The 15421-nt window shown below is 41.6% G+C and overlaps 1 protein-coding gene across 10 annotated transcripts in view; it reads right to left on the bottom strand.

Annotated features, from left to right (window-relative positions):
• LOC136431182 (huntingtin-like) overlaps positions 1 to 15421 on the bottom strand; it is a 54574-nt gene that overhangs the window by 37873 nt on the left and 1280 nt on the right. For 8 of the 10 annotated variants that reach the window (XR_010754990.1, XR_010754992.1, XR_010754991.1 and 5 more), the window contains 18 exons: positions 14412 to 14495; positions 13637 to 13757; positions 12876 to 12935; positions 11104 to 11322; positions 10071 to 10212; positions 9170 to 9354; positions 8292 to 8490; positions 7466 to 7675; positions 6876 to 7128; positions 5604 to 5809; positions 5036 to 5164; positions 4204 to 4327; positions 3545 to 3689; positions 2853 to 2992; positions 2476 to 2539; positions 1734 to 1834; positions 1004 to 1259; positions 222 to 439 (listed from right to left, as the gene is read on the bottom strand). Coding sequence is in view for 7 of the 10 variants with exons in the window: in XM_066422464.1 (XP_066278561.1) it covers positions 222 to 439; positions 1004 to 1259; positions 1734 to 1834; positions 2476 to 2539; positions 2853 to 2992; positions 3545 to 3689; positions 4204 to 4327; positions 5036 to 5164; positions 5604 to 5809; positions 6876 to 7128; positions 7466 to 7675; positions 8292 to 8490; positions 9170 to 9354; positions 10071 to 10212; positions 11104 to 11322; positions 12876 to 12935; positions 13637 to 13757; positions 14412 to 14495 (2856 nt within the window). In the remaining 3 variants the exon portion in view is untranslated. Of the gene's footprint in view, positions 1 to 221; positions 440 to 1003; positions 1260 to 1733; positions 1835 to 2475; positions 2540 to 2852; positions 2993 to 3544; positions 3690 to 4203; positions 4328 to 5035; positions 5165 to 5603; positions 5810 to 6875; positions 7129 to 7465; positions 7676 to 8291; positions 8491 to 9169; positions 9355 to 10070; positions 10213 to 10683; positions 10756 to 11103; positions 11323 to 12875; positions 12936 to 13636; positions 13758 to 14411; positions 14496 to 15421 lie in introns of those variants that run through there. The other 2 variants (XM_066422465.1, XM_066422471.1) reach the window with 2 other exon arrangements.

Here is a 15421-nt window from a genome sequence, read left to right as displayed (position 1 = left end):
ATTCTACCGAATATGTGCCGTTTCGTGTGAAATTTTATCTGTATTGTAACAGTTGCGTTGTTTTTAAACTGATGTGAGTAAAACGTACTTCAGCCAAGGGCTGCAAAGTTTTACATGAATAAACCATTCATTCATTCATTCATTCATTCAGGCTTCTAGTCATGCTGCTGCTCATTAATCAGATCAAAAAAATCAGCAACAATGTAAATGAAGAATCCCACCTGGATGTGCTAGTAATACTGCTAGTCAAGCTGCTAGTCATGCTGCTAGTCAGACTGCCGTTCAGGCTGCGGGATCGGCTGCCCGGCCTGGGCAGGTTGGCCCGGCCGCTGGAGTCCTTTGGTGTGAAGGTGGTGATCCCCACACAGCACCAGGCAGTGGTGTACTGGCACACAGGGAACTCCCGCGACAACTGGCACAGGGCATGGAGGCAACCGAACTGGGGACATAAACACACTAGTCAGTTGTTTTGTTTAGAACCTGGCATGACACCTTGTAAAGAATTTAGTAACTGAAGTTCCCTTGCTGTTTCAGTAGCAGGGTATATCCTTGCACTACAGGGAGGGGTTGCTTCCCCTTCAATGTGCTTGAGGCACCTACTCGAACATGGGACCCCATTTTATGTCCGTTCCGACGGGTGCAACACCAACTGAGATGTCCTGAACCAAGATTAAGCCAGGGTCTCCCAGTTACCAACTAATTGGAATCAGGAGCTCAACTGTGAGGCTGCTACCAGTTGAGCTATGGGGACATCCCCAGCAATTCCTATCTGTACTAAAAGTCTTATAATTCAATGTTGTCCTCTGAAATTTTCATCATCATCTGGTCATGACAGTCTCACAGGTGCTCATAGCCCTTACATGTAGCTTCTCCATCCCTATCCTCCATTATACTGGGCAGGTCCTCCAAAGCACAGTTTGCATCTACAGACACAGTTGATAAATCTGTAGGTAGTGCATGGTAAAATAACCATGCAAGATGAAAGTACCTAAGTCCAACTCACTGTTAAACTCTTGGAAGTTGAGCTGTTGAGTCTTCTCATGATGGCGGAGACGACCCTGGACAGACTGGACTCCAGACTGGCGCTGACCAGTCCGGAGGTCTCGTACCCCCACATGGTACAGGGGGGAGGGCGGTACGGCTCTTCCGCCTGCTGCTGTGCCTCCTGGTCAAGGTGGGCGGAACTGTACCCTTTGGCTGAAGCTACAACCGGGTCGTGTTGGGGGTGGTCCACCGGATAGAACAGCCTTGGTACAAGCCTGAAAGGCAAAGATAAAATATCATTCGTAAAGAATAATGACGACAAACTCTCGTAGCAGTCCTCTCGGTTGGGATGTGAAGCAGCGGTCCCGTGGCTAAGGAGCGCTAACCTCATTAAAGAACACACCATACTTATCAATATGAGTACTAGTATGGGTCCTGGAGTGAATAACGGATCAACCTACATGAAGTAGTATTTTGCTTTCAGGCAACTTGCATAAAACTGGTGTGCTACACTTTAAGGTTTACCGGTTATATACATCGTAAAATCGTCATATACGATTTCAAACTTTTGAGTTTGCAACCATAGTAATGCATGTGTCTTATTATGAAAAAGGCTGTCTTAGATTGCCAGCGGTTCCTTCTGTCACAGCCTGCTTTAAAACTATAAGACATCAAAGTCATATAACGGTGTAAAACAAATGTGACCGCGCCATTACGCTAAACATTGCCAAACAAAAATGGCTTCCTACCTGACCAGAGCTGCAGTAGCGGCGTGCCTGACCCTGTAGTCATCGTCGCCTATCAGGTGTAAGACTATGTCTTCTAACAGTCTCTGTTGGCAATTCATGGCCTGCGACAGAAACAAGGTTGCCAAATAAGAGATACCTTATGTGCATTGTAGTTGTTTTAAACTTAACATATCAATATCAATTTCAGACCTTGATGGTTTAATGTAGAACTACTGTAACAGTAACTCACTGATCATAGGGGTCGATACATAAAGAACTTGTCCAGCAGAGTTAGATAGTTAGGGTGGTACTACGGTGCTGATACGATAGGCCCTTTACTTTAAAGTAGAGTAACTAGCAGAAACAAAATTATACATGAGGCCACTAAGTTGTCTTGGCAAGCAGAATTGCCAAGCATTTTCCCCTCCTTCATGGATGATTGTTAGTGGATCAACGAAAAGCTTTGTAGGCCACACTAATTTAATTTCTTGGTTAACAGATTTTTTTTTAAATTCATTTCGAGGACATCATTAAAACAGAAAGCTGGGGTGAAACCTTTCACCTGACCCTGTTCACTCCCTGAAACTGTGTGTACCAAAGTACAAACTTTCCTCTGAGATTCTGTTTTCATGTTGATTTTCTAATCTAGCATTTTTTCAAAAATTCCGTTAACCAAGAAATTAAATTGGTGTGGCCTTATCTCCAACATAATGCAAAACTTAACAACAATGACTAATCAACAAAAAAAGCTGAAAACACTCACCCCAAGATAGCTGTGGTCTCCCTTCCTCATGAATGGAAAACTTTCCTCTAGATATTTTACTAATCTGGAAGATAATGGAAATGTTGATATTACCTAGAATCTTAGCATTCCATGAAAGCAACAGGTTTCGTCAAGAAAATAACGACAATACAAGTTCAGAGCGATTTACCAATTCGATGGATATAGACCTTGAAGTTCTTACATAATGTAGTGTTGGACATACATATGAATTACAAGATAATCAACTAGGCCATGACAAAAACATTACTACAGTTAGTCATACAATAATATATGTTAAAATACTCGGACATATTTTGACAACTCATTTTCCAACACTGTCCTGCAAGGCATGTATTTTACAGATTTAAAGAACTTACTTGAAGTCTACTTGAGACAACAACTCCAGCAGTTCCACTTTACCCAACCAGTAGGAGGTGTCTCTCTGTCCCAGGGTAGCCAGGACCAGTCTCAGTCCCAGGTCTCCTGAGGAACTCTGCAGCAAGGTCACCAGACATGTCTGCAGTGGACACAAAGAATCTTAGTATCATTTCAGTGCAAGCACAAAGTAGAGATAATCATCAATTTAATTAAGTTCTTAATTTCAAATAGTAGGGTAGCTTCATCTTGAGAAGTCATATACATGTACAATGTATATCCATCAGTGTTGCTACATACAATGTATTTTTGTCTGAGCAACTGGAAGAGTAATGAAAAGCAGTGTGGGTAAAGGGGTGAAGTCTGCTACATCATGTATTTCTGATTCTGACCTAAAAAAGGCTAGACTACACTATCATGAGCCTGCCACACTCCATGGTTAGAGCCTTGATTTTACCACTGTCACAGCAGAGATACCAGGCATCGTTGCTGCTGTAAAATCAAGGTGCTAAACAGTTCTTACGGTGCCGACACGCCGGTTGACTATCAACCTCATCAGCCTTTATGAGCCAACTGCACCAAAATCTTGTGTCCACCAAAAACGTAATCACGATCGTAACTAAGCCGTGTCTGGGTATTGGCATTACCGTAATTACGTTATTTGAATTTTACAGTGCGGGTACTAGTACTGTACCTTGAGGGCCACACAGGTCATCCTACAGGTGACAGAAGCCTGGTCAGTCAGACATGTCTGCAGACAGGACACCAGGGACTCCAGCAGCAAGAGGGGCGTGCCCTGCTCCTCACAGATAGCCTGGATCCACAGGTCATACTTCAGCCTACAAATCAAAGTAATCATGTCTTATAAACAATAATATGTAAAGCATGCAGAGGATGGAGACCAGGCTAGATTTGTAGAAGAATGTTAAGGCCACACCAATTCAATTTCTTGGTTAACAGAATTTTAAAAAAAATGCTAGATTGGAAAATCAACAGGAAAACAGAATCTCAGAGGAAAGTTTGTACTTTGGTGCACACAATTTCAGGGAGTGAACGAGGTCAGGTGCAAGTTTTCACCCCAGCCTTCTGTTTTAATGATGTCCTCGTACTAAAATTTTAAAAAATCTGTTAACCAAGAAATTAAATTGATGTGGCCTAAAGATGACAAAAACACATTTCAAAAGCACACTCTTGGAGTTGTATGACACCAACTCTGTACCAGTAGTAAGCTTACAGATAAAACCATGATTTGTTTGATTTATAAGGGCTCCCTTGGAAGTCAGTTACTTTTTTAAATGAAGGGTGCACCCTAAAGATTAAGAGATAAAGAAATAAATGATTGTTTCCACCCACCTGGCTTCTGTAAGAGCAGAGTGGATAAAGTTCCCGACTAGGACGGCTGTGTTTCCCTTCAGCTGCGGGTCGCCATGGTTACTGAACAGGAGGATGTCACGCACAAGCTGTCTGCTCTCTGGTCCTGGTACAACATAAATAAGGGAAGGTCAACAGTGGAATATATTCAGAAGTACCATTATATATCATAATACTTGTACTAAAGTGGTAGAGTCAAGAGATCGAGAGGTCCCGGATTCAATTCCTGGCATTCTTGGCAGTTTTTTTTTTTGGGGGGGGGGGGGGGGGTGGGAGGCACATGGCATGACTTTCCTGGCTCCATCCAGGTGTAAAAATGGGTACCTGACTTCGATTTGGGGGAGGTAAAAGGCAGTGGAAGGAGAGGAATGGGCTCTGCCTTCCAATACAGAGCCCTAGACACAGTCACTGACAAAATTAACAACACACTGCCCCTATGGCCTAAAGGGCTATCTATATATGGCACCATTACCTACTAATTAAAAGTTATGAGTAGTTCATTTGAAATTCGAAACTCATTCCCTTTAGTACATGACAGCATCCCTTTTTAAAAATAGCTTTTACCATAGAAATAAGTTTAATTCATTCCTTACTTATGATACATTCGTGTATGATTATACAAAGAAAAGTGTGATAAGATGGAGGTTTCTAGTTCGTCACTACCATTGCTGACAAGTACATCAAATTTGTTGCAAATTCTACACTCTTTACTTTAGCTGGAAAGCTTTTCCTGTTTACACTATTGTCATACAAAATAAAACTGTGGGCCTACATGGTGCAACAATAAAGCTTAAGAACCCACAAAACTTCCTACCTTGATTGTCCTGGGATGGTCGATAGAGCTTGATGCTGAATGCCCTGGGATGGAGATTAAAGATGGCGCCCAGACAGCCCAGAGACAGGGCCTTCACACTCACACGGACCTCACGGTCACGGACGAGACCTGCAGTCACAAGCACATCCAAACTTGTCAAAACAACATACAGCCATACAAACCTCTCAATTCAAGAAACCACAGGATATACAGTAAATGTCTTTACTTTCTGAGTGCATTTAATTCAAGGTGGGTGGAAGGGAAAAGGAGAATTTCAAGATGATTTGAATTCACGATAAACTGAACAAAGACGTACAATTACAAAATGTATGTTTGCCACACATACTATTGAAAGCCTTAATCTGTTACAAGAGTGTAAAATACATGGAGTTTGTACGAAAATAGACTCTTGGAATTCTGTTTTAGAATCACTCAAATGTCAGATTGGAAATTGTATGTCCCAGCGGTCGTCCTTAAAAGGTTAGGGTCAGCAGGTTTTTGCTTGGGTAGGTCGGGTAACCGAGTTCAACATAACTTTTTTTCCCTAGGCCCAACAGCTTTTCCTCACCTTTCTCGTGCCCAGTGAGCAGGAAGGATGAGCACAGCAGCCGCGTGCAGTGGATCAGGGGGACCTCCTCATCCGTGTAGTGTCCCACGTCTCCCGTCATCCTCTCTGCACTGGCGGCGACCTCTGACCCCTCCTCTGGCAGCGTCACCTCCTCCACCACCGGTCGTTCCGCGTCCTGGCTCCCCGTGCTCATGTTGGAGTCCGTTCTGTGGTTAGGGATGTGTGCAGTACAGCGAAAATCATTTACATGTAACCACCATTAACATTAATCCGCCGGGGTCCATAAATCCGCCACTTTGAAAAACAGTGTTTTTGAGATATCTCTAGTGCAGAACCCCCCAGGTATGCACAGTTTAGATATACAGGAGTGCATTATACTGGGGGATATTGGGTTGGAGATATGTTTGGACGTATCTTTTCAGGGTGGCGGAATTATGTACCCTTGCGGAATTATGTTAGTAGATGTTAGGTACAGGTCTTAAATATTTTACCAGAGTAGATTTTAACCCAAGAAGAAGATGAGAAGACCAGATCTTCGATACACTACGGTTGTGTACATTTATTTTGAAAATAATTTACCCCTCATTGTATCATAAGCTGGTAGTGCACATGAACATTTGGTTTTGAGTGCAAAGATCAAGCAGAAAATTTCAATCTTTGACTGTAAAATGAACAAATTTCAGAATTAAAATGTCTGCTAAGTTGATTAATTGAATAAATTCACATGAGAACTAAACCTGCAATTTCCCAAGCAAGACACACAAAAGGCAACCAACAAAAACACCCTGAGTATACCCAGAAATACTCCCATATGTTACAGTCCTATTCTTAACACTAGTCATGACCTTGGTGCTGAAAGATTGTTAGTTCTTCATTTAAACATATGAAACATTGGAAATCTATTAATTTTACATGTAGGTACAGGTCTTTTATAACTTATCAGGATAGATTTCATCATAGAAGAGACCAACATTCAAGTGTATAACTTTCTGACTTTTTTTCGCCAGAAATGTGTTGTTCATGTTCCCAGAGGACATTCTGTTTCCCAGTTAATTACATATTACACAATGTACGTGTTCCCGCAACACACACTGTCACAGTTGCCTGTACCTAAACCTCTGCACCTAAACCTCTGTACCTGTACCTAAACCTCTGTACCTGTACCTAAACCTCTGTACCTGTACCTGTACCTAAACCTCTGTACCTGTACCTAAACCTCTGTAACTGTACCTATACCTATAACTGAGGTTACATTTAGTTACACAGCCTTACCTGTGGTGAGTCTTGATAAACTCTGACACGATGCCGACAGGACTGACTTCGCTTTCCGAAGGAAAGTCGTCCTCGACCGTGACCGAACCTATCTCCACGTTCGAATACGAGCCGCCGTTGGGGTTAACAATAACGTCATCTGCGGCCGCGTGTTCAGGAAAGTTTTGTACGCTCCCTGGGAACTCTATTGTGGTGGGAGTGCCGGGGAGACTTTCCACTTTCTCTAACGCATTGAAGATACCACCATCACCACCTGTGAAAGTAAAATAGATCTCGAATGTTACCAGTTTACATGTAGCTCAAAAGAACTCAAAGAAAAGATGTGCTACACTTCCAATGGTCATGACAGAGAAGACAGATAGGTATGTATAGTGTATAAAGGTTCATTGTACCAGGGAAATTTCCCTTTTCAACGAACAATGGACCACGACTTTACGTCCGGGATTTGAACTCACAACCTCTTGGTCAAGAGACAGTATATACTTGTATCGATGTTTACAATGCGGTTCCAAATATAGTTTTGATAAAAGAACTTTGTTATCCAGTGACTTACCAACCTGATTACTGATACATTCACTACTACTACGCACCTGTCTGTAGCAGCCCTATCCCACTGGACTCCGTTGTTGAGGAGTCCAACGTTTCCAGGTCCGCAGCAGCGGCAGACTGTTCCAGGTTCATGGGCTGCATGCTGGGGTCAAGGTTCAGTTTCACGATGGGAGGGAGGTCGTCGGTCGCCGTGGAACTGACCTCTGACCTGTCGTCCTCCATGCCAGAATCTTCTTCTCCCACACCTGCAGCTTAACATTGGTGATAAGGACAGTTGATTATCAAAAGCTATAAAGTTTGTATCAATTTTGTGTGCTTACTTTCTTTTATATATCATATATAAATCAACAAGAATGCTATTAGAAATGCAACAATTAAATGTAAAACAAAATGAGAAATCATGAAATAGTGAGAGTTTTTGTGAATTTCTTGTTTTGGTCATAATGGTGAATTTGAATCTCTTCTCGTAATTCTCTTTGGACCCGGGCCAGGGCAATCTTCCCATTCTACCAGTCCACGGTTACAACAGCTTCGGTCTCACATCCTGTCAGTCTACAATATTCAAATAACTACAGACACACACCAGGACAATCATACACACAGACCAAAAACAATACCTTTAGTTTTCATGGAGGCAAACATAGAAGTTATATGATTTCTAGGGCATGGCCTTTCATCAATTACCGGTAGCAATTTTCAACCAATCCTAGCTATCGATAAATCAGCAATTCAACCAATCCTAGCTATCCATCAATTAGCAGTTCAACCAATGAGAGAGTGGATACTCTCATTGGTTGAACTGATAATTGATGTACTGCCAGCATTGGTCTATTACATATCAGCATTATACATCAGCATTCCACAAACCTGACAGTTGGGAGGAACTTCCAACTCTCTGCTGTCCCCCCTCCTTGAAGATGGCTGACTGTGTGATAGACCCAGGCCTGGTGAGCACAGGCAGCAGGCCTGGGGGAGGGGTGCGCAGCAGTTGTTGGAATGTCTCGAGAGAGGCTGTTACCACATTGTGATCGGTGTGCTGGGAGTAGTACAGGACCAGCTCAAATACCTGAAGAAAACATTTGATAAAACAAGGCAATCAGAGATGGCAGACTTCAACTCCTAAACCATACATGTATATTGTAGATCTCAGACCAATAATCCTAATAATTTATGACTTATGATTACTAGCAGAAAATTCTTTTTCAGGAATCTAATAACGAATCTAAATTTTTTCATTCATTTATGAAATTTTGTAACTTCTACCTATTAGTAAGTATATTAATTATCTATCATGTTGGAAGACAAGAACTATCTGCAACTGTTACAGTTACTGTTTTTGCCCATTTAGTATAAGTATGAGAATGGTGGGTTAATCCATGTCCTCAGTGGTACATGTACATTACTTTTTATCATAAAAAAAGATTCATAATCATATGAATCATTTGTCGAAATCTGCAAAAAATGAAGCAGTGAATCTGAGGAGCGAGAAATTTATTTGATGTGGAATTATTTCTGACAAAACTATCAAAATTAATCTGCCGGACATAAACCCACCACTTCGAAAAACAGTGGATTTGAGAGATCTCTAGTGCAACACCTCTCAGGTACATGTATGCACAGTTAAGATATACAGGAGTGCATTATACTTAGGGACGTTGGGTTGGAGATCTGTTTGGACGTATCTTTTCAGGGTGGCGGGATTATGTATCCTGGTGGAATTATGTTAGTAGATGTTACGCACTAACCTGTACGAGCTGTTCGGTGTTGATGGACAGTTCAGGGTCCTTCTTGGTGACGCCGAAGCTGCCCTTCAGACTGTCATCCTCAAGGTCATGCAGGGTTGCTAGGTGTGGCACCAGGTGACGCAGACACAGTAACACGCCTAGCAACGTGTGATTCTTCCTGTCCTCTTGGATGGGGATGACCATGCCTGGGGCAGAAAGTGTCAATATTGATGCATTAGTCTGCACTTCCCAGTTCTCCCATGATTTGGTATTGTAACAACCTCTGCATAAGGCCAAACTAATTTAATTTCTTGGTTAACGGAATTTAAAAAAAAAAATGCTAGATTGGAAAATTATAATGAAAACACAATCTGAGAGGAAAGTTTGTACTTTGGTGCACACAGTTTCAGGGAGTGAACAGAGTCAGGTGCAAGTTTTCACCCCAGCCTTCTGTCTTTATGATGTCCTTGGGTTACAATCAAGAAAAAAAAATCCGTCAACCAAGAAACTAAATTGGGGTGGCCTATGGACAACATGGCTATTGTGGCTACTGTTGTTATGTAGAGCTGAGGTGGTCACTAGTACAGGTTTGACTGTCAATTGCCGGCAAAAGTGACATATTTTTTTTGGTAAAATATGTACCCCTCTACATCAAGCTCTCTAACTAAGAAAGTACTGTAAATACAATGTACATTTAAGTTTGTGTGGGTTTTATTTCGCGCTAGGAGGAAAATGTAGTGTTCGCGGTGGTTTTTTAAAAGTTTGCAGCAGTATTGGACAAAAATGTTGCCTTGGTTGTAAGTTTGCAGTGAAACGGTCGCTGCGAAAACCGTGAACATAAAACCACCGCGAACATTTCTGCATTTAGAGTATGTCTGTAAATACAAACAGCTGAGTGCAAAGGAAATGAGCCTCAGCATACCCAGTAGGACAGTCAGCAGCCAACAGAAGAAGTGGCATGGTTTTCTGGAGTACTGGCAAAACACGACGAGACAGCTGGCCGCAGTACGCCGCGTCACGGCTGAAGCAGACCTAAGGTTGGGCAGGAACGTCTTCAGCAGAACCTGCACAGAAACAGGGCAATCAGAGATGGCAGGCTTCACCCCCTACCCAATACTGCTCTACAACCCTTCCAGTCCCACTGACAAAAACAGCAGCACTGAGGATGTATGGCAAAGCTGCATTGTGTGTATTGCAGCAAACACTAGCTTTTGTCAGGGTTTTAAATTTCAAAATTGATCAAAATAACAGTACAAGAGTCAGAAGGTCAAGGTACTATCAGACTGGCACATAGTAATTGTATATTTTGTACAAAAGTCTAATAGTATGTTTATTGAATAATACTGCTATGGCTAAATGTAATCAGGAAACGTTGAAATTTGGTGACACTTTAATTTGAAGACTTTCTTCAACTGCTGGTGCCAAAAAATGAGCATTTTGGGATACATTCATATGTAGATTGGTGCCTGTCTGTTTCTTTGAATCAAACCAAGAACCAAGAAATCAGATTAGTTTGGCTTTAGATCTCCTCTTACCTTGATTTCTGCATCATTAGTGAAGCTCCCCAGTACTGGGAAGGTCTAGCCTCTCCTTACCTTGATCTCTGCATCATTAGTGAAGCTCCCCAGCACAGGGAAGGTCTAGCTTCTCCTTACCTTGATTTCTGCATCATTAGTGAAGCTCCCCAGCACAGGGAAGGTCTAGCCTCTCCTTACCTTGATTCCTGCATCATTAGTGAAGCTCCCCAGCACTGGGAAGGTCTAGCCTCTCCTTACCTTGATTCCTGCATCATTAGTGAAGCTCCCCAGCACTGGGAAGGTCTAGCCTCTCCTTACCTTGATTTCTGCATCATTAGTGAAGCTCCCCAGCACAGGGAAGGTCTAGCCTCTCCTTACCTTGATTTCTGCATCATTAGTGAAGCTCCCCCAAACAGGGAAGGTCTAGCCTCTCCTTACCTTGATTTCTGCATCATTAGTGAAGCTCCCCAGGACTGGGAAGGTCTTCTTGAGGGAGTTAGCGAGGGTCTCCTGGACGGAGTCTTCCTGGCGCCGACAGATCCGGTTGAAGCACGGGAGGAGGTTCACCACGTACGGACGACACTTCTGCGGCCGGATCAGGTGCGACAGCTCCGCAAACCGCCACAGCGCCGCCCGCAGGCTTCTCGCTGCACCATTCTGCACAGAACACACAAGATGATGCAGAACACAAAAAAATACTGTAATTCTTGTTTCTTTCACTGTAACTTTATGTTCACTGTTTTCACGGTCACCTCTGTACCGTGAACTTATCATTACCGTGAAAAAAACTGTTGTTATTATCTATGATTCCTTCACACATCTATTCTGTAAATTACTTGCCGCCACCATGAGGTCAAAGTTCAGTGAAATTGTCAATTTTCCTTACAGCGTGAAATTTTGCTGCCATGAAGATAAAGTAAATTACAGTAACCTTCTAGGTTATGCACTAAAGCTTAATCATTGGTCAAAGCATACATTAGCAAACTGGGGTTGATAATTATAACACCGTGGCATGGTGGCATGGTGGTTAGTGATCTTCACTTAGAACCTGCAGGAACTGAGTTCAAATCAGATCTTCTCTGCAACTTAAAACAATAGACTTATTCTGTCTTCTTCCTGCCTACCATCTCGTTTTAACCCTAAACTAAAAACTAGTGTGAACACTCCATTTTCTCCCTACCGCAAAATTAAATCAAAACGGATCTAGAAAATGCATTTACAGTATGCAGACCTTGAGCTGTGCAGTTCATTCATGTGCATCCTTGTCATTCCACAAGAACATTTAATGTGCAATCTACCATCTTAAAGTTAGTAAGGGGATTTAAGTTCACACAAGCCAATTCCTACTCTCCATCTTCTACAAAATTACAATAAATTCTAGTCCAGAAATAGCGATGGTTGAATGAGGAGTATTTTGTTACATATTTCACCATAAATAAAACAGGCAAGTAGCAGTCTTCCAAGTCTTGAGGGACCTCACCTTTTGATTGGTTTTTGGCAGAGCTGGAAGTAACAGCGCTACATGTATTGGGGTCCTGACATTATATAACTATGCTTTACATTGATTTATTTGATACAACCATAGATTGTGTTAAGTTTCTTATAATCTTATAAGGAAGAAGCAACACCGAGTTAAACCATTCATCATTGTAAAACAGTCAAACTCTCTGTGCCAGTATAGCCAGTATAACTGCCCTTTGGCATAACATACCAGCTTCTGTATCTGTATCTGTATATATATTAGCCAGTATAACCGCCCTTCTGCATAACAATTATTAACATACCAGCTTCTGTATCTATAAAGGCGTATAGCCAGCATAACTGCCCTTTAGCGCAATAGTCTCTAGCTTCTGTATCTGTATCTGTATAGCCCGTATCACTGCCCTTTGGCATAAAACACCTGGTCCAGCTCCTGTATCTGTATAGCTATCTCAGAGTAATACAAACAACTGCTGCTGACCCGCGTGCCTGCAAAGCTGGTGTGTTACGCTGAAGGGTTATACTGGCTATACAGATACAGAATGCATGAAATAGACTCATGAGACAAAACTTTAGACATTAATCCATAACAGAATGTTTCATGTCGTATTTTTATATCTTTGAGTGTGAATCAAACAAGGAAGGGCAGGGCTGTTGTTGTAAACCTTGAAAATATCTACTTTCCTCAAGCTACATTAAATTTTTTATACTTTTACATGTCTCCAGCTTACCTTCTTTATTTCCTTGTACAGTTCAACTTGTAGCCGGCCAAGGTTGGTTTCCAACAGCATCTGTAAAAATGGGAAAACCAAGGACAAAACTATAACAACAGACATGACAGAACTTCAAACATGTTACAACCTCAAAACATTGGATTGAAGTGTTATAATCAAAGCATACAGCTTTATAGCCTGAATTCAATCAAGCCTCCTGTGACCGCTCGCCGCCCTGTAACCGCCTCACAACCCGCCGGGAGGGGAGAGAAACCCCTGGACAGCTGGAGTTTGCGTTATACAGACTAACAGCTTTAAGGGAAATAAAATGTACCTTAAACTTGCTACCTTGGTTTCTAGTCTTATTCAGAGGGATTAATCATATTAAGTTCTTTAAAGTTTGGTGTGACTATAAACTGTTACATAGACTTCCTGAATTGAATATTGTTACTTCACCATTTTGTGTGCCTGTCTGCCAGTCTGCGTGCGTGTGTGCGTGACTATATATGTATGTGTGTGTGTGTGTGTGTGCGTGACTGTGTATGTGTGCGTGGCTGTGTGTGTGTGTTTGTGTATTTGTACATGTGTGTGAGCATGTATGTAATGTATATGATTGCGTTTGTTTGTGTATGCATGTGTATTTGTTTGTTTTAAAACCTTTAAGTAACAGATGATTGTCTGCCCAGCAAGTATTAAATACGAAATGCAGTGTTGCATCAACGGGATGAAGTCTGCTATATCTGACTGCCCTATTGTCTAAGTGTGACCTTGTGACTGACCTTGACAGTCCGGTTCAGACACTCGTCTGCCACCATCCTGACATCGGACTCCTTGTCATCACAGGAAGACAGGAACATCTCCATGGAAATTCCCAGGAACTTGGGAAATTCAGCCATGGTCCTATAGTTGCACACAAAAAGCATAATGATGACATTATTGTAGTCTGGAATCCCAGCTTATTATGCACTGAAAAACATGTTTATCCAAATTCATCATAACATCAAACAAATGTGGTTTATTGTTTTGCACAAATTTGTTTGTTTGTTTTGTACTAGTAAACTGCCTTTTTATAAGCAACTAACACACACTAGTTGTGTATACACACTATACTATCATATTAAGTACATTAGTTGCGTAAGACAGGACTGTAACGTTTGTTTCACTTTTCAATGTGGTGGGTTCTTTAGATCATGGTTGAGGTGTGGCTCTCTTCAAACACGGGACCTCTAGCTGTACGTCCTATCAAAGATGTCGTCCCTACTCCTGACAAGCTAGGTGCTCATTAACAGTCATTTTCAGAATAGAGTGAGGAAATAACTGTTAAGTGCCTTTTGCAATGGCACAACATTGCAATTGGGGGCCTGCTAGGGATTTGAATCCAGATTCCAGAACACTTAAGAAGGAGTCAGATTCAAATGAACAACCCCAACCACATGACCACTTTAACACCCTACATAATTCCAAACCAACGCAAAATAATTCAGCTTTAGCTTTACATACTAAGGATAAAGGATCATGATAACAAAGAAGTTAAATACGCTTGAACTATCCCACCTGAAGTTACTGGCGCACATGGCATCTGCTATTGTTACCAGGTGAGCCACTCGGTCCTTCTTGCCCACAGCCAGCTCTTTCTTCCTGTTGTTTATAAATACAAACAATGATGTCAACAAAGACAATTCTGTAATGATGATCATCACCAAAACACCATTATGAATAATAATTTTTTTTTTGTCGTAGTAGGACTTGTACAAGTTGAATGCAAGCAAATAAAAGTAAAAGATGGACAGATGCAAAAAGTACTCATAATGGAAACATAATATGTAGAGAGTATATTTTTTTTCAAATGTGCACTAACGCCATTGTCTAAGCTATATATACAGTAAAAATGACTTTATCTAACAACTAATCTACATCTACCTTTAGAGTAACAGATCTAGATATACCAGAGGCACCACACCAGCATATCAGCGTATACTACTTTAAAATTAAAGCAATTGATTCAAGTTCGCAGCAGCTATATTCCTCAAAACTGTGAGAACTGTGAATTCACAATATCTTTGAGTTTGCAGTAGAAACGACAGCTGCAACACAATTTGCGAATGCCCTGGCGTCTGTGACAGCAAAAACTGCCAACTTCAAGATACCGTGATTATTTGATGAATACAGTTGAGTACTACACCGAGGCCAAGAAAAGTTAATGTTGCATTTCCACCAAAGGCCACAATGTCAACAAACAAGCAAACAAAACACCTGGCATGTCGGGGGATTCAAGCCCCGTTCTTAGCCAAAAACCCTGCCATCATGCCACCGCATGTTAGAAAACGATTTTCTTAGTAGGATACTGTAAATGCATTTATGTTTGCATGGTTTTTACTTCGAGCTAAGACTGAGTAAGAGGAAAATGGTGGTTCTAAGTTCGCGGCAGCGCTATAGTCACAAACTGCTACAGTATTGGACAAAAATGTTCGCCGTAGTTTTAAGTTACCCGTGAAACGGTCACCGTGAAAACCGCGAACATAAAACCACTGCGAACATTTCTGCATTTACAGTATTAGATCAAA

Source organism: Branchiostoma lanceolatum, chromosome 3 (genome assembly GCF_035083965.1).
Source record: "Branchiostoma lanceolatum isolate klBraLanc5 chromosome 3, klBraLanc5.hap2, whole genome shotgun sequence".
NCBI classification, from domain to species: domain Eukaryota; kingdom Metazoa; phylum Chordata; class Leptocardii; order Amphioxiformes; family Branchiostomatidae; genus Branchiostoma; species Branchiostoma lanceolatum.
Note: the sequence above shows the minus strand (reverse complement) of the source record. Positions and strands in the feature narration are given on the sequence as shown.